Below are 18614 nucleotides of genomic sequence, written 5' to 3'. Positions count from 1 at the left end.
AATGTGCCCTTCATCTGTTGATGACATCGTGTTACAAAGGACAGAAACCCCTCCTAACTGTTAGGATGTGAAGGATGGGTCTCTAATTCTGAAATGGTCAGAAGAGCCACTTGCAGGCAAGGCTGGGTGTGGGGCTCAGGTGAAGGCTAGGGTCTCCCTCTGCCCCTCTCTCCCATTCTTTCTCCATCTTTTGTGCGACCATCTGTAGTTAGGGCTTCACTCGTTAGCGGGCTCTTGTGGCTTGGTGACAAGGTGACCCCTGGCACAGGCTGGAGCTACGAGCTCAGCAAACTGCGGGGGAAAGGAATGGCCAAACTCTCTGGTAAGTGCTGCCCAAAGTCCCAGATTAAGGCCTATTGGCCTGGCCTGGGCTCCATGACCTCCTCCTGCCAGCTGAGTCACCTCAAAGGAGACAGTGGGGTCTGGAAGTGGGCAAGGGAAGCTGAGGTCCCGTGGTCATGTTGCTTTGCCCTGCTGTGCTTCCTCTCAACGGATGGTCTTCTGTGGGTGGCCTCTGAGAGGGCCCCCAGCAGTCCCCCTCTCCTGGTAGTCAAACCCCTGTGTAGACGGTCTACAGGGACTAGGGCTGGCTGGTGTAACCAGTAGGATATCAACAGTGACCGTCTGTGGCTTCAGAAACTCAGTCATAAAAGCTGGTTTCTGCCTGGCCGCCTTTGGGGTCGCAGACTGGCGGGGGGGTGGGTTTGCATTGCTGTCTCCTGCTGGTGTTCGGGTAACTGGGCAGGGGTCCATGGGGCGAGGGCCTGAGCCTCCCGCCAACAGCCTCTGTGGGCACGTACGAGTGAGTCCTCCAACCCCCCTGAGCTTTCAGAGTGGGCCACCCCAGTTGGCCCACGTGTGGACCGGAACCCCATGAGAGACCGTGAGCCACAACCAGGCAGCCCAACCGTTTCTGAACTCCTAACATGCAGAAACGATGATCAAAAAGGACAAGTATGTATTGCTGCTTCCAGTCTGTTGGTTTGGGCTGATTCGTTACCCAGCAAGGGCTAGCTAGTACACTTGCCAGACATGCAGAGGACCCGCTGCACTTCTGCCCAGACGGTTGTTTCCGGGGGAAACACAGCTTGCGCAGTGCCCACCCGCAGCACCCGTACCCTCCTGCCTGCAGGCACCGAGCAGCCAGCGGTGCCGGCGCAGCAAATAACCCGCCCACAGAACGTAGTAACTGGGTGACCTCCCAGGCCAGCTCCTATTTGAGGGTGAGAACTTCAGGAGGGGGCGAGGTGCCCACACCGCCCGGCCGCGAGTTTCTGGAATCTTCTTCAGGGCAACTGCGCACCTCAAGAAATAAAACCATTAACCGCCCGCTTGTGGGTGTTTGCAAAGGATGGAGCTTCAAGACACGGCGGCCAACGCGCACCAGGGGGAGCTGCTTTTCCAGAGCGAGCCGCGGAGAGCCCGGCCAAGCCGACGGGGACACGGACGCGGGCCACTCGCCGTCCTCCGCGCCGGGCGTCGCGACCGCGTCCCCATTGGTCTGTGCGGGCGCGTGGTGCAACGCCTCCTCCAATCACCAGCAAGCAGGGCGGGGCCAGGCGGCGCAGCCGCGCGGGCCTGGTTGGCTGCGGCCGCGGCAACCGTGTGTGACGTCACCGAGAGGGGCGGAGTCCGGTCTCCGCGCGTGACCGACGAGGACCCCGCGGCACGTGCAGCTCCGGGAAGGGACGCGCGGCCCTCGGCAGGTGCGCGCGACCCCCGGCGAGTCCCGGGCAGGCCGGAGCGGACGCCGACGCGGGCGGGCGCCGCGGCCACGCGCACCCCGAGACTCGCGGGCCCGACGCGCGGGCGGGGGCGGGGGTCGCGCGCGTCCCCCCGCGGCGGTCCCGGCGAGGCAGCGCGCACCGCGGCGCGAGCGAACCGACAGGCGTGAGCCCGGGTCGGGCCGGGCCGGCGGCCCCGGGGCTCGGGGCAGTGGGGTGGAGCCCCGCGCCGCGGGAGTGGGAACCGGTGCTCGCGCGACCTGGAGCGCGGGGGGCGCACGGGGGCGGGGTCGCGGCGCCAACGTCCGGGGGCACCGGTGACAGGAGCGCGAGGCCCGCGCGGGGAGGGCCGCCACCGCGCGCCGGAGCCGGTCGGGTGGGTCAGCGGCCTGAGCTTAGCCTTGAAAAATCACCGGAGAAACGATCCTTTTAAAGTGCGCGCCCCAGCGCTCGCGGTGGCCCTGTTCAAGTAGCCCGAGTGTCCACTGGCGGATGAACGGGCCCACTCGGCGGGTCCCCCGTGCAGCAGAGGGTCCCCGGCCACCCGAGGAGCCAGGCGCCCCCCGCGCGGCCCCGGGACGGACCGAGCCCACGACGCGCGGGGAGGGGACCGGACGCAGGAGGCCGCACGGGTGTGAGTGCACGCGAGTGACACGCCCTGACCAGGCCCCTCCACGCGCGGCAAGGGGCTCGTGGGGCCTGGGGTCCGGGGAGGGATAGGGATAGGCTGATGGGGTTGGAGTTTCTTTTGGGCTGATGGCATGTTCTGGAATGAGATAGAAGTGACTGTTGGACAATTTGGGGAATACACTTAATACCATTGAGTGGTACACGATAAAATGATTAAATTGGTAAATCTTTGTTTTTATTTACGTAATCTGTGCACCCAACATGGGGCTGGAACTCACAGCCCTGAGATCGAGAGTCACAGGCTCCACAGACTGAGCCGGCCAGGCGCCTGTAAAGTGGTAAATTATATCTTATACGTATTGTATCACAATTTAAAACATCCTCGCCGCCCATGTGACACCCCAGGCCCATTACAGCAGAACTAGAGGCTTGGGCTTTGCTATTTCTTAAAGCCGCCCCGGCTCTGAGGAGCGGGCGAGGCCTCAGCCACTGCGGGGGTGACAGGAGCAGCCAGCAAGGAGGAGTGTGTGTGTGGAGACGGAAAGGAACCGATGCTAAATGATCACAGTAACCCCCCTGGGAAGTCTGAATGCGGACAAATAGTTACTACAGGCGCCTGGGCGGCTCAGTTGGTGAAGCATCTGCCTTCGGCTCAGGTCATGATCCTGGAGTCCCGGGAGCAAGTCCCACGTTACTCCCTGCTGGGTGGGGGTCTGCTGCTCCCTCTGACCACTCCCCTCATGCTCTCTCTCATTCCCTGAAATAAATAAATATCTAAAAAAAAAAAAGATATTCATGTTCATCATTTGAGGTCTCTAATGTGCTCTGCTGAGTGTCTTTATCCCGTTGGAACTCAGAGCCCCCGGCGGCAAGCAGGTGCAGGTGGGAAGCGGGCAGGTGCAGGTGCAGCTGGATGGCCACCTGGTGCGGGTGGTGGGGGGGGCAGGTGCGGGTGGGCAGCAGGCAAATGTCTGAGACTTGGAGCCTCTGGTCATCGGCACGGGTCCTGTGGGCCGCCTGTCGTCTCCTCCCTGCTTGGATTTCCCACACCAGTGAGTTTTACGAATCAGCTCTGACCTGCGTTAGGCGGGACATAGTCCCTCGGAAGGGCTACTTGGAATGAGGCCGAGTGGAGTCTGCGTGGAGCCCTCCGAGTGGGGGGGCAGGTGGGACAGCTTCGGACTTCAGAGCCGTTGTGATCAGATTGGAGTTTGCACAGCTGACCCCGCCGAGGACTGGTCTTCCTTGGGCCCATGGGTCCTGCAGGTGAGTCTTCACTACTGTGTCCTTTGAGGGACAACCCAGCATCGGGAACAGAAAGGGGGGTGAAGGGGGGACAGAGGGTTCTGATGGTGGGTGGGTTGTGTCCCGGGAGACTTTAGAGACACTGTCAGGGGGAGAAAGGGAGTGTCTAGGCATGAAGGGTGGGGCTGGAACGCTGCTCAGCGCCCCCAGAGTCCGGGACCCCCACAGACAGTGACCAGCCCCAAATGACTTTGCTGTGAGGGGGTGAGACTGTGGTCTAACAGGTTAGGGGAAAAAAGACAAACCCATAGAGCAGGACATTGTGTTTAGTGGTCCTGCCAGGCTGCAGTGACCTTGAACCCACCCCCAGCAGAGAAACCCCCCGGCCAGAGGGACGGCAGGTGTGGGCACAGTGGAAACCTCAGCTGTGAGTCCCCACAGACACTGGGCCCATTGGCAGCCGCCAGCACGACAGTAAGAGTATCCGGCCCCGGGTGAAAGCAGACCTGCCTCTCCAGGCTGCCGTCAGTCACAGGAGACCGTGCTCAGCAAGAGAAGCTCTCGCAGTTACAGTGAATCCAGTGACACAGTGACCTCCACGCTCCATCTGCTTTCCAATACTGGTACATCCCCAGTCCGCCGACCGATGAACGGCTAAGCAAAATGTGTCCATCCATACGCCGGAGTGTTATTCAGCCTCAAAAAGAAGGAAAATAATGGGGCGCCTGGGTGGCTCAGTGGGTTGACCCTCTGCCTTCGGCTCAAGTCATGGTCCCAGGGTCCTGGGATCGAGCCCCGCATTGGGCTCTCTGCTTGGCGGGGAGCCTGCTTCCTCCTCTCTCTGCCTGCCTCTCTGCCTGCTTGTGATCTCTCTCTCTGTGTCAACTAAATAAAATCTTAATTAAAAAAAAAAAGATGTGGGTCATATATACAGTGGAATATTACTCAGTCATCAAAAAGAATGAAAACTTGCCAGTTATAACAGCACGGATGGAACTAGGGGGTATTCTGCTGAGTGAAATAAGTCAATCAGAATTATTGTGTGATTTCACTCATACGTGGAATTTAAGAAACAAACGGGGTGACCTTCATCTGCTGCCTGAGGCAGTAGAAAACAGTCTTCCAGCTCTCAATCCACGTAAATAGGTGCGATTTTCTCCACCGACAAATCTCAACTTCTCTTTCCAGATGGGAGAATAATGAGATGCATTTTTCTAAATATTTTATTTATTTATTTGATAGAGAGACATAATATGAACAAGAGGGAGGAGCAGGAAGAGAAGCTGAGTCCCCACTGCGCAGGGAGCCCAACTCGGGGCTCCATCCCAGGACCCCGAGGTCATGACCAGAGCCAAAGGCAGACGCTTCACCGCCTGAGCCCCCAGGCACCCCAATGAGATGCGCCTTTAGGATCAGACATACACTGTATTGCCCAGCGTCCAGAACTTCTGGGACCTGGCCCCCTGCGTCCTTCAGCACGGGACCTCATTCTGCCTCCTCACCTGATCGCCCGCCTCCCCCAGCCCAGCCTCCACGACATCCAGGACGCACCCCGCCCCCCCACTGAGTAGAAAAATGCTATTTAATTGGGGTGGGGGGAGCCAACGACCTGGAATCCTTTCTGCTATTGGGAACGGTGCTAAAGTTCTCCGCGGACAGGGGTTATTGGGGTTGCCCTGGGTCACCCCTCCAGCTCTGAACGCGGCCAGATCTGGTGTGAGCAAAGGGGAAACGGCGCTTGGCGAAGCCCTGTTGTTTAGTCAATCAACAAACACGCAGGGCCCGCCTGTGGCAGCGCAGAGCTGCTGGGCCGGGGCCGGTCAGTGGAGAAAGGTGAGCAAGGCGGGCCTGTCTGAGCCCTGCGGGGACCGCAGCCCCGGGCGGGAGGGCCGGAGCGTCCCCTCACCCACCGCCGCGCGCCCCGCTCCGCGCCAGGGCCGGGCGTCATGTGCGGTCCCGGCCGCGCGGTGGCGACAGAGGACGGGCGGCTGCGCTCCCGCCGGCTCGGGGGCGGGGCCTGCCGGAGCAGGTGCAGGGGCCCGGGTCAGCGCGCTGGGGGCTTCGGCTTCGTGCCCCCCCGCTGCCGGTTACGGCGAGAAACGGGCCTCGGGAAGCGCGGCTCTGGCTCTGGGTCAAGCTCCGCGGCGCGCGGCCCGGCGGCCTCGCCTCACCGGGCGGAGCCCCCGAGGCACCGGCGGGCTCTCTGCGGCGCGGGGCGTCCCCGCGAGTCCCGGGATCGGGCCCCCGGCCGCCGCGCTCCGCGCCGAGTTCGGCAAACAAACGTTCGTCCTGCTCGAGCTGACTCCAGCCCAGGACCAGCCGTCGCGACAGCCGCCACGCGTGTCCGCGGGAAGCGTGTCCCGCGGCGCGTCCGACCGCGCCGTGCGCCCGGGGCCCGCGCTCGCCGGGGCCCTGCGCCTCCCGGGGGACTTGCTGCAGCCGCGGCCCCTGAGCGCCCCTTCCCTTCCGAGCCGCTCCCGTGCCCTGGGGCGCCCCTAGCGTCGGGGCTTCCTGCGGTCCCCGGGGGTGCTGGCGCCTTTTGTACTTTCCCTGCGCAGGCCCCGGGCTCAGCCGGGTGCGGAGTGCTTCGGGGTGACTCTGCCCCGGCGCTGCGAGGCTCCTGGGACCACCTCCCGACTCCCGGCAAACTCGGCTCATACCCTCAGGCAGTTCGGGGCTCGAAGTCCCAGAACGCCCGGCAGCGCGCGGTCTGCCCGTCTCCGGGACCCCCGCCCTCTGCCGCCCTCTCGTGAGGACCTGGTGAGGACGCCGGCCCCGGAACGCAGGGTCACCCCACCACTTGGCTGTTTTAGAGACAGTCAGAGCAGGACCTCTGCCACGCGGGCAGGCACGGCAGCTTCCAGGCCTTCTGGTCTTCCTGCTTCCCCGGATTAAAACTATTTCAAAATCTGCAGATAAAGTACTTTCCCAGATGCTTTCCCTGGTTGGTCTGTGGCTATTTAAATTGAATTAAAGCAAAAGCAAAGGTTTGTTTTCTGAATTGCACGGGCCACCTTTCTGATGCTCAGTCACTCGGTGCGGCCGGTGGCTCTTGTGAGGGAGAGTGCAGATCTAGAACATTCCCATCGTGGTCCCATCACTAGACGATGCTGGACCGGAACGTGCTAGAGTAGCGCTGCCCGGTGTGCGAGCCATCAGCCGCATGCAGCCGTTCACAGACATGCCGGCGGCCGCTGCCGTCCGGCGTGGGCCGGCCTGGCCTTCTCCAGGGCTGAGGTAGGCTGCGGCAAAAGTGGGGGCCGCCGGGGAAGGCCTGACCGGGGTGGATGAGATGGAAGGAGCCCCAAGGCCATGTTCCAGTTAAACATTTCAACCTGTCTCCCATTAGCTGAACCTGCCCCTCGGACTCTGTTCCCTGAGGGTGACCAGCGACCCCACACCCCTTCCAAGCCTTTGCCGCATGCCTCCCCCCGACCAGCAAACCGCTCTATCCAGCCCCGCCGGATTCCCGAGCAGTACTGCTCTCTCCTCCTCGGAAGTGCCGACTTATCCACCCACCGTCCGTCCTTCCGTGTGTCCGTCTGTCCATCCGTCTGTCCACCATCCCTCCCTCCCGCCCCCACTCACGCACCATCCATCTACTCATCCAACCGCCCAGCGCGCACCGAGCCTCCCAGGTTCAGGCTCGCCTGCTCTTCTCCCGTTCCGGCTCCCGGCCTCGGAGGGCTCTGTCTGAACTGACCCCGCCCCGATGTGCTCGTGTGAGGGCAGAGAGGGCAGCTGGGGACAGCTGCAGACCCCCCTGTAACGTCAGCCAGGCTTTGTCCTCAGCCGCAGGGGATTAAGCCCCCATTTTACAGATAAGAAAACCGAGGTCAGGGAGATAATGTGCGCAGGGGCAGGAAGTGGGCTGTCTGTCTCTAGAGCTTCCGTGTTTCCCTACACGTGGTGGGCTCAGGGTGACATGATTCCTGTCCCAGGGACGTGCCAGGGACACACGTGGTTATGCAGGTGACATATCATTTCCACACTGAGCCCACTTTGTGGATGGCTCAGCCTCACAGATGGGGAGACCCACAGGCTTATTCTTCATCGTTTCCCTGAAATCGGGTAAGACCCAGAAGAGAGGCCTTCTCAGAAGACACTGGACAAGGGTCACCTCAATGTGCTGAGCCCTTGAACCAAGAGAGATGAGTGACAAGGGCAATGGAAGCTTGAGTCACACTTTAGCTTCCCTGAGTGTGTCTGTTGGTGCAGAAGCTGAATGCACAGCATGTTTGCTTTGCTTTGGCCGAGTACCCCTCACCGCAGGAAATGCTCCCCAGCTTTCCGGGCAGGTATATGGCCCCTGTAGGTGGTTTTGAGTTTGAGTTACTCCAGCTTACAGTGGCTTAAGCAAAGCAGGAGACTTTACTGGCACTCAGAACTGAGAGGTCAGGATGTGCTGCCTTCAGGCACAGCTGGATCCAGGGCATCAACCAGCGAGCTCAAGCATCCGCCTCTGGCCATCTCTCAGCTTTTCCCAAGGGCCGCAGTGACTCTGGCCTCCCAGTGATCAGCTTCACAGCCCCTCAGCAGGGAGCGAGCACAGCCGTCAGACATCTCCGGACAGTTGTAGGACAGAATGTCCTCAGATCAGGCCCTCCCCCACTGCATCTTTCAAAAACCCCTCGTTGGGGCTCCAGCCCCCACCTCCTTTCCAAGGACTGACTCTCAACCCCCTGATGTCCTGTCTTTCTCTCCACCTCTCAGCCCTTCGAGGGGCTGCTTGCTTTCTCTGTGTCCAAATCGTCAGGGGGAGTGGTCTCCGCACTCTCGCCTCCCTCGGCCTCCATAGCCTCCTGCAGGATGGGGGCGGTGGTCTAACTTCACCCCGGCTCACCAGGTGCCACACCAGCCGTGTCCGACCGTCCCGCTGAAGTGTGGGCCAGACCCCAGGCTCCGTGTTCTGGTCCCCGTGGCTGCTGTAGCGCATTGCTGCGAAGTCGGCGGCTTCCAACAATAGGCATCTGTTCCCTCACTGTTGGCTTCCTCTGGGGGCTCTGGGAGAAGGCCCTCCCTGCCTCTCCCGGCTTCTGGGGGCTCCAGGCACCCCTGGGCTTGCCTCCATCTTCGGACGGCTTCTATCTGAGCCTTGACCCCCCCTCTGTATGTCCTTTCTAAGGACACTGGTCATTAGACGTCGGGCCCGCCCTCATTTGGGGAAGCTCACCTCAAGGTCCTTCACTCTATCTGCAAAGACCCTTTTTGTGAATAAGGTCCATTCACGGGTTCAGGGCCCACGGTTCAACGGCCTCACCCACAATCCCCACCAGTGCTGGAGCGTGGAGCGTCCCCGCTTCACAGATGGGGACACTCCAGTCAGAGTGGGTTGGAACCCCCGGGTGTGTGTGGTGCTTCAAGACTGACCCCAGGTCCTGCAGCCTCCAGGGGCTGACCCTCAGCTGGAGGGGCTGCTAGGGCCCCCATTCACTGGAGACGAGGCCCGTGGGGCGCCCTTCCTGTTGTCCCACTGACTTGTCTTCCTGAGCCCCTCGCCTCCTCTTGGAGGCCCTCCGGGTTGCGCTGCCATGCCTTCCCAGCTTCCCCAGCAGGCTGTTCTGCACACCCCTCCTCCGTGCCCGCTCAGACCCCACTCAGCCAGCAGCCCCCAGGCCCCCGGGTTGTCCCTGGAGCAGTTCTGTGCCTCAGAGCCACCCTCCGCTCACTCTGCTGGCACCCACCGGCTGCAGTGGTTCAACCCACAATCCTATGGCCCTGAGTCTGGAGTCAGTCCCACCCCGAATTGTCCAGTGGCCCCACGGCCATGGTCCTCTGCTCCCAACTAGACCCAGTGAGTGAGGGATGGCACGTGTGGCCATCACTCAGATGTCCTTTGGGGACTGGGAGGTGTAGGAACTCATTCTGGGAGTGGGATTTCCAGACCTGGTTCCCATTCTGCACAACAGGACTGGGAGTCCCCGCCCCCCATCAGAGCCTGGCACCCCCTCTCTCCACGGCGGCCACTACCGGCCCCGTGGCTGGCTCTCAGGAAAAGAGGGGCCAGGCTGCACCTCCTCCCCCTTCAGGCCCAGGGCCCTCATCTGGAAGCAGGCCCAGGGCTGGGCTTTCAGAAGAGCCTGGGTTTGGACATGGGGCACATCCTGAGTCCAAATTCCTTTATCTGCAAGATTAAGGGACGAGGGGGCTGGCTCTGAGCACCCGGCATCCTCCCTTTCCCGAGCCCCCCCACCCCACACCACGCCAAGGGCTCACGTGTAGTAAAAAGACTTTATTAAGAAGGCTTTGAAGTCAAAAAATAAAACTCTTGATACAATTTTCTGAACCCTTAAGTCAGCTCAGCAAATATATAATCAGTAATTTAGCTGTGTAAGATTAAAGGTCCGTTACTTTATTTAAAATAAAATATATTTTTAGTTCTTAAAATTTATTCCATAAAGTACATATTTCCCTATAAATTCCCTACATATACACAGAGGTAAAAAGTAAAAGCTTAAAAAAACACAATTTAAAAAAATTTAAAAACTGACAACAGAAACCACAGGAGATTAATAATTAAAAACACAAAGTTAGAAATTTCTGGTCGGGCCCCCGCCCCCCACCCCGCCCCCTCCAGCCTGTCCCACGCCAACACTCGCAAGGGCAGCCGTCAGCCCGCAGAGGGGGTAAAAACGTGGCCCTTCTCGACGGGATTTGCAGAGGCTGCGGCGGCCTCCGAAGCCAGCGCCGTCGAGTCAGAAACCCAGGTCCCAAAGACGGACAACCCAGAGTTGTAAAAACCGTATCTATCTATCTATCTATCTATATACTTTTTACCCCTTAAAAAGATCACCCTGGCGGGTGGGGAGTCTTAAATAAAAAGTGCAAACAGACCTTTTCTCTCTGTTTTATTGTAACCTGTCGATTCAATACTGTTTATTTGTTAGGAACTGAGATGCCGCCGGGCAGTCGTCTCCACGCCTGGGACCGAGTTAAAGCTGGTCTGTGAAGGCTGGCCCCGCCGCGCCCGCCGCGCCGCCCCCGCCGCGCCGCCCCCTCCGTGCCGCCCCCCGGGCCTGCGGCGGCCAGCCGCACCGCTACGAAAAGATATGAATGGCCTGGGTGGCGGGTGTGCGGCAGGCCGGGCACTCGGGCTCGCTCTTGCCGCAGATGCGGACGGCGCAGTCCATGCAGAAGAGGTTGTGGCCGCAAGGGACCAGCGCGGCCATCACCTCGCCCTCGGCGCACACCACGCACTCCCGCGCCGAGGACGGGGCGGGCGCGGCAGGGGTCGGGGTCGGGGCAGCAGACGGTGCGGCCACGGAGGCCTTGCGGCCGCCCTCGGGGACTCCGGAGTCCAGGGCGGGGCACGCGGAGGCCGAGGAGCCGCTGGGCAGCGAGGTGGCCGCGGGGAAGCCGGCGCCGCCGGAGAAGGACGACAGTGCGCCCTGCGCCGGCCGCCAGGCCAGGGCGCCCACCGGGTCGGGCGCGCCGCGGCGGGCCAGCGGGAGCTCCAGGGCCAGGCCGCCGGGCTCGGGCAGCGTGGGCGAGTGGCGCGGCGTGCCGGCCCCGCTGCTGCGCCGGGCGCCGGGGGCGGGGGGCGCGGGGGCCCCGTTGGCGGCCGAGCAGCTGCTGAAGGCGGGCAGCGGCGCGGCCCGCTCGAAGGGCGCCCAGATGGTGGCGGCGGCGGGCACGGTCAGGTCCAGCGCCAGGAAGTCGAAGCCAAAGTCACAGTCCTCGGGGGCGGGCGGCCCCGATGGGGCCCCCGGGCCGTCCCCGCCGAAGGTGAAGCCCCCGTTGCCCGAGCCTCCGTAGGGGCTGGCGGGGCCCGCATCGGGCACCGGCGGCCCCCCGCGGCCCCCCGCGTAGAAGGCATCGGGGCCCCCGGAGGCGCCCAGGGCCCCGTCCCCGCGGAGGCCGGCTGCGGGCGCGGGGGGCCGGCGGCCGGGGTTGGGGGCCTTGGCCCAGAGGCCGGCGGCCGTTCCGAGCAGGTCCAGACAGACGTCGGTGCCGTTGGCGTGGAAGTCGCTGTCGGGGCCCGCGTCGGTGAAGGCGCCGGTGCGCAGCGTGATGTGCGCCTCGATCTCCTCGCGCGCGCGGTCCACGTTCTCCGGCATGCCCGTCACGGCGAACACCGGCTCCTTGTCGCGCCCCGGCGTCACGATGTACGTGTGCGTCCGCTGCTGGATGCGCTTGATCGTGGCGCCCTTGGGCCCCACCACCAGCCCCACCACGCGGTAGGGCACGCGCACCTGGATGGTGGTCTGTCCGGGCAGGTTGGGCGGCCCCTGCGCGGCGCCGGGCAGCCCGCCGGCCTTGCTGCGCGTGGCGCGGATCACGGAGAAGTGCTCGGCGGCGGACAGGATCTCCCGCTTGGCCATCTCCACGTCCTCCTTGCGGCCCGTCACGATAAACACCGGCTCCTCCCCGCGCACCGGAGTCTTGATGTACGTGTTTGTCTTGGCGCGCAGAGCCTTGATCTTGCAGCCTGGGGCGGTGGGGGTGGGGGAGACAGTGAGGACCCGGGGCCCCTCCCCAGGGCCCTCCCCACCCCATCTCCTCACACTCGCTCTTCCCTTTCCCTTCCGGTCTCAGACCTGAAGGTGGTGGTGGGTTTGGCAAAAAGGCAAGAGACAACGAGGACCCCAGTGCGGACTGAGGAGTGTCTCCGCCGAGGGCGCCTGGGAGGCTCAGTGGGTTAAAGCCTCTGCCTTCAACTCGGGTCATGATCTCAGGGTCCTGGGATTGAGCCCTGCATTGGGCTCTCTGCTCAGCAGGGAGCCTGCTTCCTCCTCTCTCTGCCTGCCTCTCTGTCTACTTGTGATCTCTGTCAAATAAACAAAATCTTTAAAAAAAAAAAAAGAAAAAAAAAAAAGAAAAGAGTCTCCCCCAAGTTCATGGCCCCTGGTACTTGTGGACAGGACCTCACCTGGCAAAGTCTTGCAGGTGTAATAGATTAACGCAAGGCTGTACTGAAATAGGGTCACCCTGAACCCAGCGACAAGTGTCCTTATGGGGGGGGGGACACAGACACAGAGAAGATGGAGAATGCTGGCAGGACGGGGACAGAGGTCAGCACGAGGCAGCCACAAGCCTAGGGACACCAGGTCTGCCAGCTGCCACCAGAAGCTGGGAGAGCAAGACGGCCCAGGGGGTGTCGGAGCCGCTGGAGGGGGCGTGGCCCGCCGACACCCGGATTTTGTACTGCCGCCCCCAGAACGCGCCGAACACTGGTTGCTGTGGCCGCTCAGTCGAGGACACAAAGCTCGCCCCGGACACTAGCTCCCTGGCCAACGGGCGGGACAGCCCAGGGTCAGACTGTGGAAGCCGCCCCGCATTTTCTCCTGACCTACGGACCCAGCTGCTGAGGGGACGCTCACGGACACGGCACTGTGCTTCGTCACCGCTCGGACTGGGGGTCTGACCGTGGGGGGCGTACAGGGGTGTCTGCGTGCGGGCTGGGGCGTCTCATACTCCCACCCCTGGGGCCTTCTGAGACATCTTGAGTCCTGGCCCACGAGTCTGGAGCACCCCCCTCCGGGCTCTGGGGCGCTGGCCGGACACAGGGACATTGTTGCAATACAGACACCGCACAGAGAGAACAGTGTTGCTAACTTTTCCCGGAGCCGAAGATACAAAGTTAGTGAGCCCAGCTTGGCCGCTGGGCCTCAGGGAGCACCAGGAGGCGAGAGCGGGCGTCTGGGGGTGGGGGCAGCCTCACGCCGTGCCCGGAGACAGCAGCCCCATCCAGGGCTTTGAGCCAAAGCAGAGCCAAGTGAGCGGGTGAGCAACGTCCCAGGGAGGGCGGGCCGCGGGCACGCCGCCTTCCGTCCCGTCTCCGCGGTCCTGAGCCACTGCCTGCCCCCGCCGCCCGGGGTCCTCCCTCTCGCCGGCAGCCCCCAAACCCACCCTGACCCGGAGCTGCCTCCACTTTGTGTTCGGGCCGTTCCCTCCCGACTTGGTAGCTGGGGGCGGGGGGCGGGGGCAGCTCTCCAACCCCACGCCAGTCCTTCCTCTCTGGCTGCTCCCCAGCGCTGGGTGCCCCCCACGACCTTTCCCAGCTGCAACAGCACCTGCACCCCTTCTCTGCATCAAGTCACAGCCCAGTGCCCCTTCCTCCAAGAAGCCACGCGGACCACACGAGGCCCCGCACACACTTCTCGGTTCCTCCTGTGTGGCTTCCCGAACTCCCCCAGTGCGGAGAGCTGGAAGGAAGGGCCTCGGCACTGGGATGACACCGGCCCCTCAAAGGGCTGTCCTGCACCTCCATTTCCTCCCCAGGAAGAGAAGGGCCCAGGCCCAGCACCGCAAGCAGATACCTGGCCTTCATGAGCCTTAAAGGTGGCTGGCGGGGAACCCTAGCCTCAGCCCAAGTGTCCACTCCCCACAGGTCCATGTGGGCGACAGGGAGGCAAGGCCTGGAGAGAGGGCAGGGGACGAAGCCAGGTGCGTGCGGGACCGCCTCCGCGCAGAGAAGCAGCCTTTGTCCCCAGGCACACAAACTGGCCCCATCCTGCCCCTCCCAGAGGGTGGCCCTGACTGGAGCCCTCGGGGGACCAGAGGTTGCCAATTCACTGGCCACATTTTGGCTGTGGCACCCATCGACCCAAGCCCCGGCCACGCCACGACCCTAAGAAGTGGCAGAGGGGGGACGGCCAGGTCCGAGAAGCTGGGCAGTGAGAGCAGACCAGACCCACCCCTGCCCTGGCCGGGATGAGCCGGAGGGGCGACGGCGGGCGAGCTCAGCGGCCAAGCCCCACAGGGACCCTGCAGCCACCAAGGATTGCTGCGACAGGCTGGAAAGCGGACCCCTGGGCCTGGCCGCCAACACAAGCAGGTGTGCCTGGGAATGGGGGTGACTGTCCCCCATTCGGTCCACTCCCTCCTCACTGTGGCGGGGCCCTGCCTTCAAACAGGGCGCCTCGGGTCCCCACGTGGAGCCTGGTCCCATCACTCACGTGACCTCATTCTGGGGTCCTGACCCCCCTGCATGCTGGGTGTTGAGGAACTTGGGCGCTCCAGGCACTGCTTGGGGGACCCCACACAGGACCCACAGGCTACACTTATCAATGAAACCTCAAGGCCGTGAGGGGGAGCAGAAGGGCCCCCCCCGGAAGGATGCGCCCCAGGGGAGGGCTCCCGGCCAAGGCAGACATCCGGAAGGACAGGGTGGAGACAAACCCTCACGATGACCGGCGCCCCAAACCCAGTGGGCCGCTGGCCCCATCCCAGCAGGGTGGGCCCGTGGGGGGAGCTGGAGCCCAGGGGGCCTCCAGACACAAGGAAGGTCTACGCTTGCCAACACAAGGGGCCCCCAAGCTAGACTCACGGCAGCCCGCTGACACCCCTGTGCCGTCCCCAGCCTCCAGAAAGAGCACCCCAGACCCGCGGGAGGGGGGCCAGGCATGGGGGGTCAGAGAGGGAAAGCTCCAAGTGCCACCGGCTTTCTCCAGCGGAGGGGGGCCAGTCCAAGCGCGCCGGCCCCCACCTGACAGCAGCAGACTCGGAAGCATCGTGGGGACTGCCGGCCCGGGCCCCCCACGGGCATCTTTCCCGCACTCACTCCTGACCCCGCCCTCCGGGCAAGAGGCAGGGTGCTCAGGACCTGGCCCTGCCCCACAGGCACACACGCCCGCTGGGCGCACCTGGTCGGAGGCTCTGGGAAGACCCGGCCCAAAGTCACACCCGGGGCAAGCGGGCACCAGCCTCCAGGAGACCGCTGCAGACTCTCTCCAGTCTCCGTCTTCCCTGTCTATAAAATGGGGCCGTTCCCCGCCACGCCTCACCCCCTGGCCCAGAGCCTTGGAAGGGAGAAGATCCTCTCCTGGCCTCTGCTCCCTGCAAGGCACACAGAGCCGGAGCAACGGAGGCTCAAATCCCAGCCCCGCGGGCCTCGCTCAGCCCGCATCCCTGCCTCCTGTGACCTCGAGCTACGGAGGCTCTTCTGGGGGGGGGGGGTCTCTTGAGTCTCCGTGAGGAGGGGCAGGTTGAGGTTCCCGTGCAGGGCACCTTCCGGGCCACTCAGCCCCAGGGAGGAGAGAACTTGCAGGGCTGCAACCACCTATCCCGTTCCCGGGGGCTGCAGGGACCCTTCTAGGATGGAAGAACCAGCTCAGAGAAGAGCGACTGAGCATCCCGGAAAGGGAAGACCCCAGGTCTGGGTGACTCCGGCCTCTCCTCTAGGGGATGGAGTGGCTGCAGACCCGGGCTGAGAGAGGAGGAGGGCCTTCTGGCCCAGCGACAGCCAGGACGGGGAGACAGGACGGGCTTCGTGTCCAAGAACCGAGAGGGAGACCGGACAGGTGACTGCAGGGAGGGAGGGGGCAGGACTGGGTCACGAAGACTCTTCCAGGCTGTGCTTGACACCTGGGCGGGACAAGATGGGAGCCACAGAGGTCCCAGAGCTGGGAGAATCAAGGGCTGGCAAAGGGGCCACCGTGTCCTGGCACTGGTGCTCCCCTCCCCGGGACCCTGCACCCCACTCAGGGGGGCCACTGTGCAGCAGCCCAGGGCTGGGATTAGGACCCTCTTACTGGAGGATCCTCCCAAAAACCCTCGAGGGAGATGCTGTCCCCCCATCACGGAGCGGAGAGCTCATCTGCCCAGGGACACAGAGCCAGCCCCGTCTGCTCCCCCCAGGGCCTGCCTTCCTCTCTGCCACCAGCAAGACCCCAGGCCAGCACCCAGTCATCAAGCACCAAAGCGCACACCTGGGAGGTCGGGTGGGGCCAATTCCCGGCTCCGGGAATAGGTGCGGAGGCCCCTGCGTGGCTCCTGCCTCCAATGGGGCAGACTCAGCCTCCCTAGAGGACCCTGGGGCACACCAGAACACTCGTGTTCACAGGGAACACGCCCCCCCACCCCCCGTGCTCCCCTGGCTAGCAGATCGGCCTAGAGACTCCGGACAACAGCTCCCAGGCTGGGTTTCCACGGCCGTCCCCCCGTCCTCACCGGTGCCTGGACGGTCCGCACACAGCCCGGCGCAGGTGCGGATGACCGGGGCAGGGAAGGGGCCGCGGCGGGCGGGGCGGTGGAGGGGAGCGGTCAGGCCTGCAGTCCTGCTGGGCTGGCTCCGGGGAGGCAGCTGACAGGGCTCTGAGGACCACCTGTCCCCTCCCCCGGTCCCAAGCCCTAGTTCCTTAGCCCAGCACCACACCTGGTCCTCCTGGTGTCCAGATGGGGGGATGACACGTGACCGGTTGCACCTGCACCCAAAGCCAGAGGACTCACTGGCCAAACCACCCCCTCCCACTCGGCACTCAGAGAGGGCAGTGTCCGGAGCCTCCCTACGGTCCTCTGCCCCCGGCGTCAATCGAGACAAGCCACCTTGCAATTCAATGCCCCCACACCTGTCTCTGGCTCCTGTTACCAAGCCCCCAAAGGCCAGCCCCAGTGTCCTGGAGCTCCACCTCAAGCCCCGCCCAGACCCCACCCCAAGTTCTAGAACCTAGCCTAGAAGCAGGGAGTGGGGGACAGGGAGCTACAGGCAGAAGGCAGGAGAAAGTTGGGGCTGGGGGCCAGTGACTAAAAGGGTGGGTGGGCGTGTGTCCAGCGGAGTACTGCCCACCACCCTCAGCCCGCCCGCCCCGCCACTCCAGCTCCAGGGCCAATGAGCAGCGGCCGGCCTGATGTCACCCTGCAAATCTCAGACTGGCTCTCTAACAAAGAGAACAATGGGGCGGCCACAGGGACTCTTGATAATGCTGCCGCCGGGACCCTCACACCCCGGGCCTGCTGCCCTGGGCCTGCCAGAGGGTCGGCGAGGAGTCCGGACCTCCAGACGGCATTCTCAGCTGGTCCTTAAGCAAAGCACGTCCCCTAATGCTCGAGCGGGGTGGGGATCCTCCCTCATCCTGTGCTCCCCCCACCCTCGGAAGAGCCCCCAAGCTGGCAAGTGGAGATGAGCAACCCTCTCTGCACGCCAAACTTCTCTCTTGACCTGCCTGAGCACCCCCACCTAGCCCGCCGCGGAGACACCCCCAAGCCCTAACGAGCCCCGCCCCGTGCCTGCTTCGGGTGTGGAGCGCCCACCGCCCAGCCGGGACCCCTGGTTCTTGGGATCCCACTGCAAGCGGCCCAGGGCCTGGGCAGAGGCGCCGCACAGAGGGGCCTGACCCGGCCGGAGGAGCCCAGACAAAGGCAGCGGCGGGCCGGAGCGTGGAGGGGAGGCGCGCGGGCTGCGTCTAACTTTCTCGCGCGGCCCGCGGCAGGACAAAGGCGCACAGGCGGCCACTGAGGCCCGGGCCCACGCGGGGCGTGGCCAGGGTCTGGCGTCCGGCCGCGGGCAGGGCTGGGCAGGGCTGGGCTGCGGCGTCCCCCTCCCCAGGGCGCGCGGCGCGGGGACCCCGGGGGCGGCGCCCCAGACGGCGGCCACTCACCCTGGCGACCCACGATCTCGGCGACGTGCTCGGAGCTGGGCACGGGCACGCACTCGGTCATGTTCACGCTCTTCTTGCGGCTGCCGATCACGCTCATCTGCTCGGCTAGCAGCGTCGGGGGGCCCAGGGCCGCGGGGTGGGGCGCGAAGCCGGCGAACACGTCGGGCGGCGACTGCCGGGGCGGCGGCGGCGGGCTCACGTCGGGCTCCAGCAGCGCCAGCGAGCCCGGCGCCACGGCCTCGGCCACCGCGGGCGCGCCTGCCTCCGGCCCGTCGGGGGGCGCGGGCTCCGCCGCCGCCCCGCCGTCCGCGCCGCCCGCCGCCGCCGCCACCGCGCCGTCGCCGCCGCCCGCGGCCGCCCCCTCCTCGTCCGGGCCGCCCGCGCCCCCCAGCCCCAGCCCCGAGAGCTGGTCCAGCGCCAGGCGCAGCGCGGCGGCGGCGGCCGCGTCGTCGGGCGCGGCCTCCTCCTCTGCGCCCTCGGGAAGGGGCGGCGGCGGCGGCGGCAGCGGCGGGGGCGGGGGCGGGGGGCGCGGGCTGGGGTCGCCGCCGCCGCCGTCGGGCTGGCCGGTGGAGCCGGGCATGGCGGCGCTAGCGCTCGGGCCCGCGCCCCCGCCTCTCGGCCGCCGGCCGCCCGCGCCGCCGCCGCCCGCGCCGCCGCGCTCCGCCTCTGAGAGCTGGGCCGCCGGCCGCCGGCATCC

At 64.5% G+C, this 18614-nt stretch overlaps 1 protein-coding gene across 1 annotated transcript; it reads right to left on the bottom strand.

Annotated features, from left to right (window-relative positions):
• Positions 1 to 9816: 9816 nt before the first annotated feature.
• Positions 9817 to 18554, bottom strand: MEX3D (mex-3 RNA binding family member D). The gene is made up of 2 exons (XM_082736964.1): positions 17918 to 18554; positions 9817 to 12027 (listed from the first exon to the last, which is right to left on the bottom strand). The coding sequence occupies exons 1-2, from the start codon at positions 18495 to 18497 to the stop codon at positions 10637 to 10639; spliced, it is 1971 nt and encodes a 656-aa protein (XP_082593090.1). The 5' UTR covers positions 18498 to 18554; the 3' UTR covers positions 9817 to 10636.
• Positions 18555 to 18614: the final 60 nt, after the last annotated feature.

This window comes from Mustela nivalis (assembly GCF_964662115.1).
Source record: "Mustela nivalis genome assembly, chromosome: 1".
Classification (NCBI taxonomy): Eukaryota; Metazoa; Chordata; class Mammalia; order Carnivora; family Mustelidae; genus Mustela; species Mustela nivalis.
The sequence above is the reverse complement of the archived record's forward strand: the minus strand, read 5'-3'. Positions and strand labels throughout refer to the sequence as shown.

What these genes read in the sequence shown, in the direction of transcription:
- MEX3D (XM_082736964.1), bottom strand. Translation starts at nt 18,497, where the DNA reads ATGCCCGGCTCCACCGGCCAGCCCGACGGCGGCGGCGGCGACCCCAGC. An exon ending in CGAGATCGTGGGTCGCCAGG is followed by an intron (nt 12,028 to 17,917) that starts GTGAGTGGCCGC and finishes CCACCGCCCCAG; the next exon opens with GCTGCAAGATCAAGGCTCTG.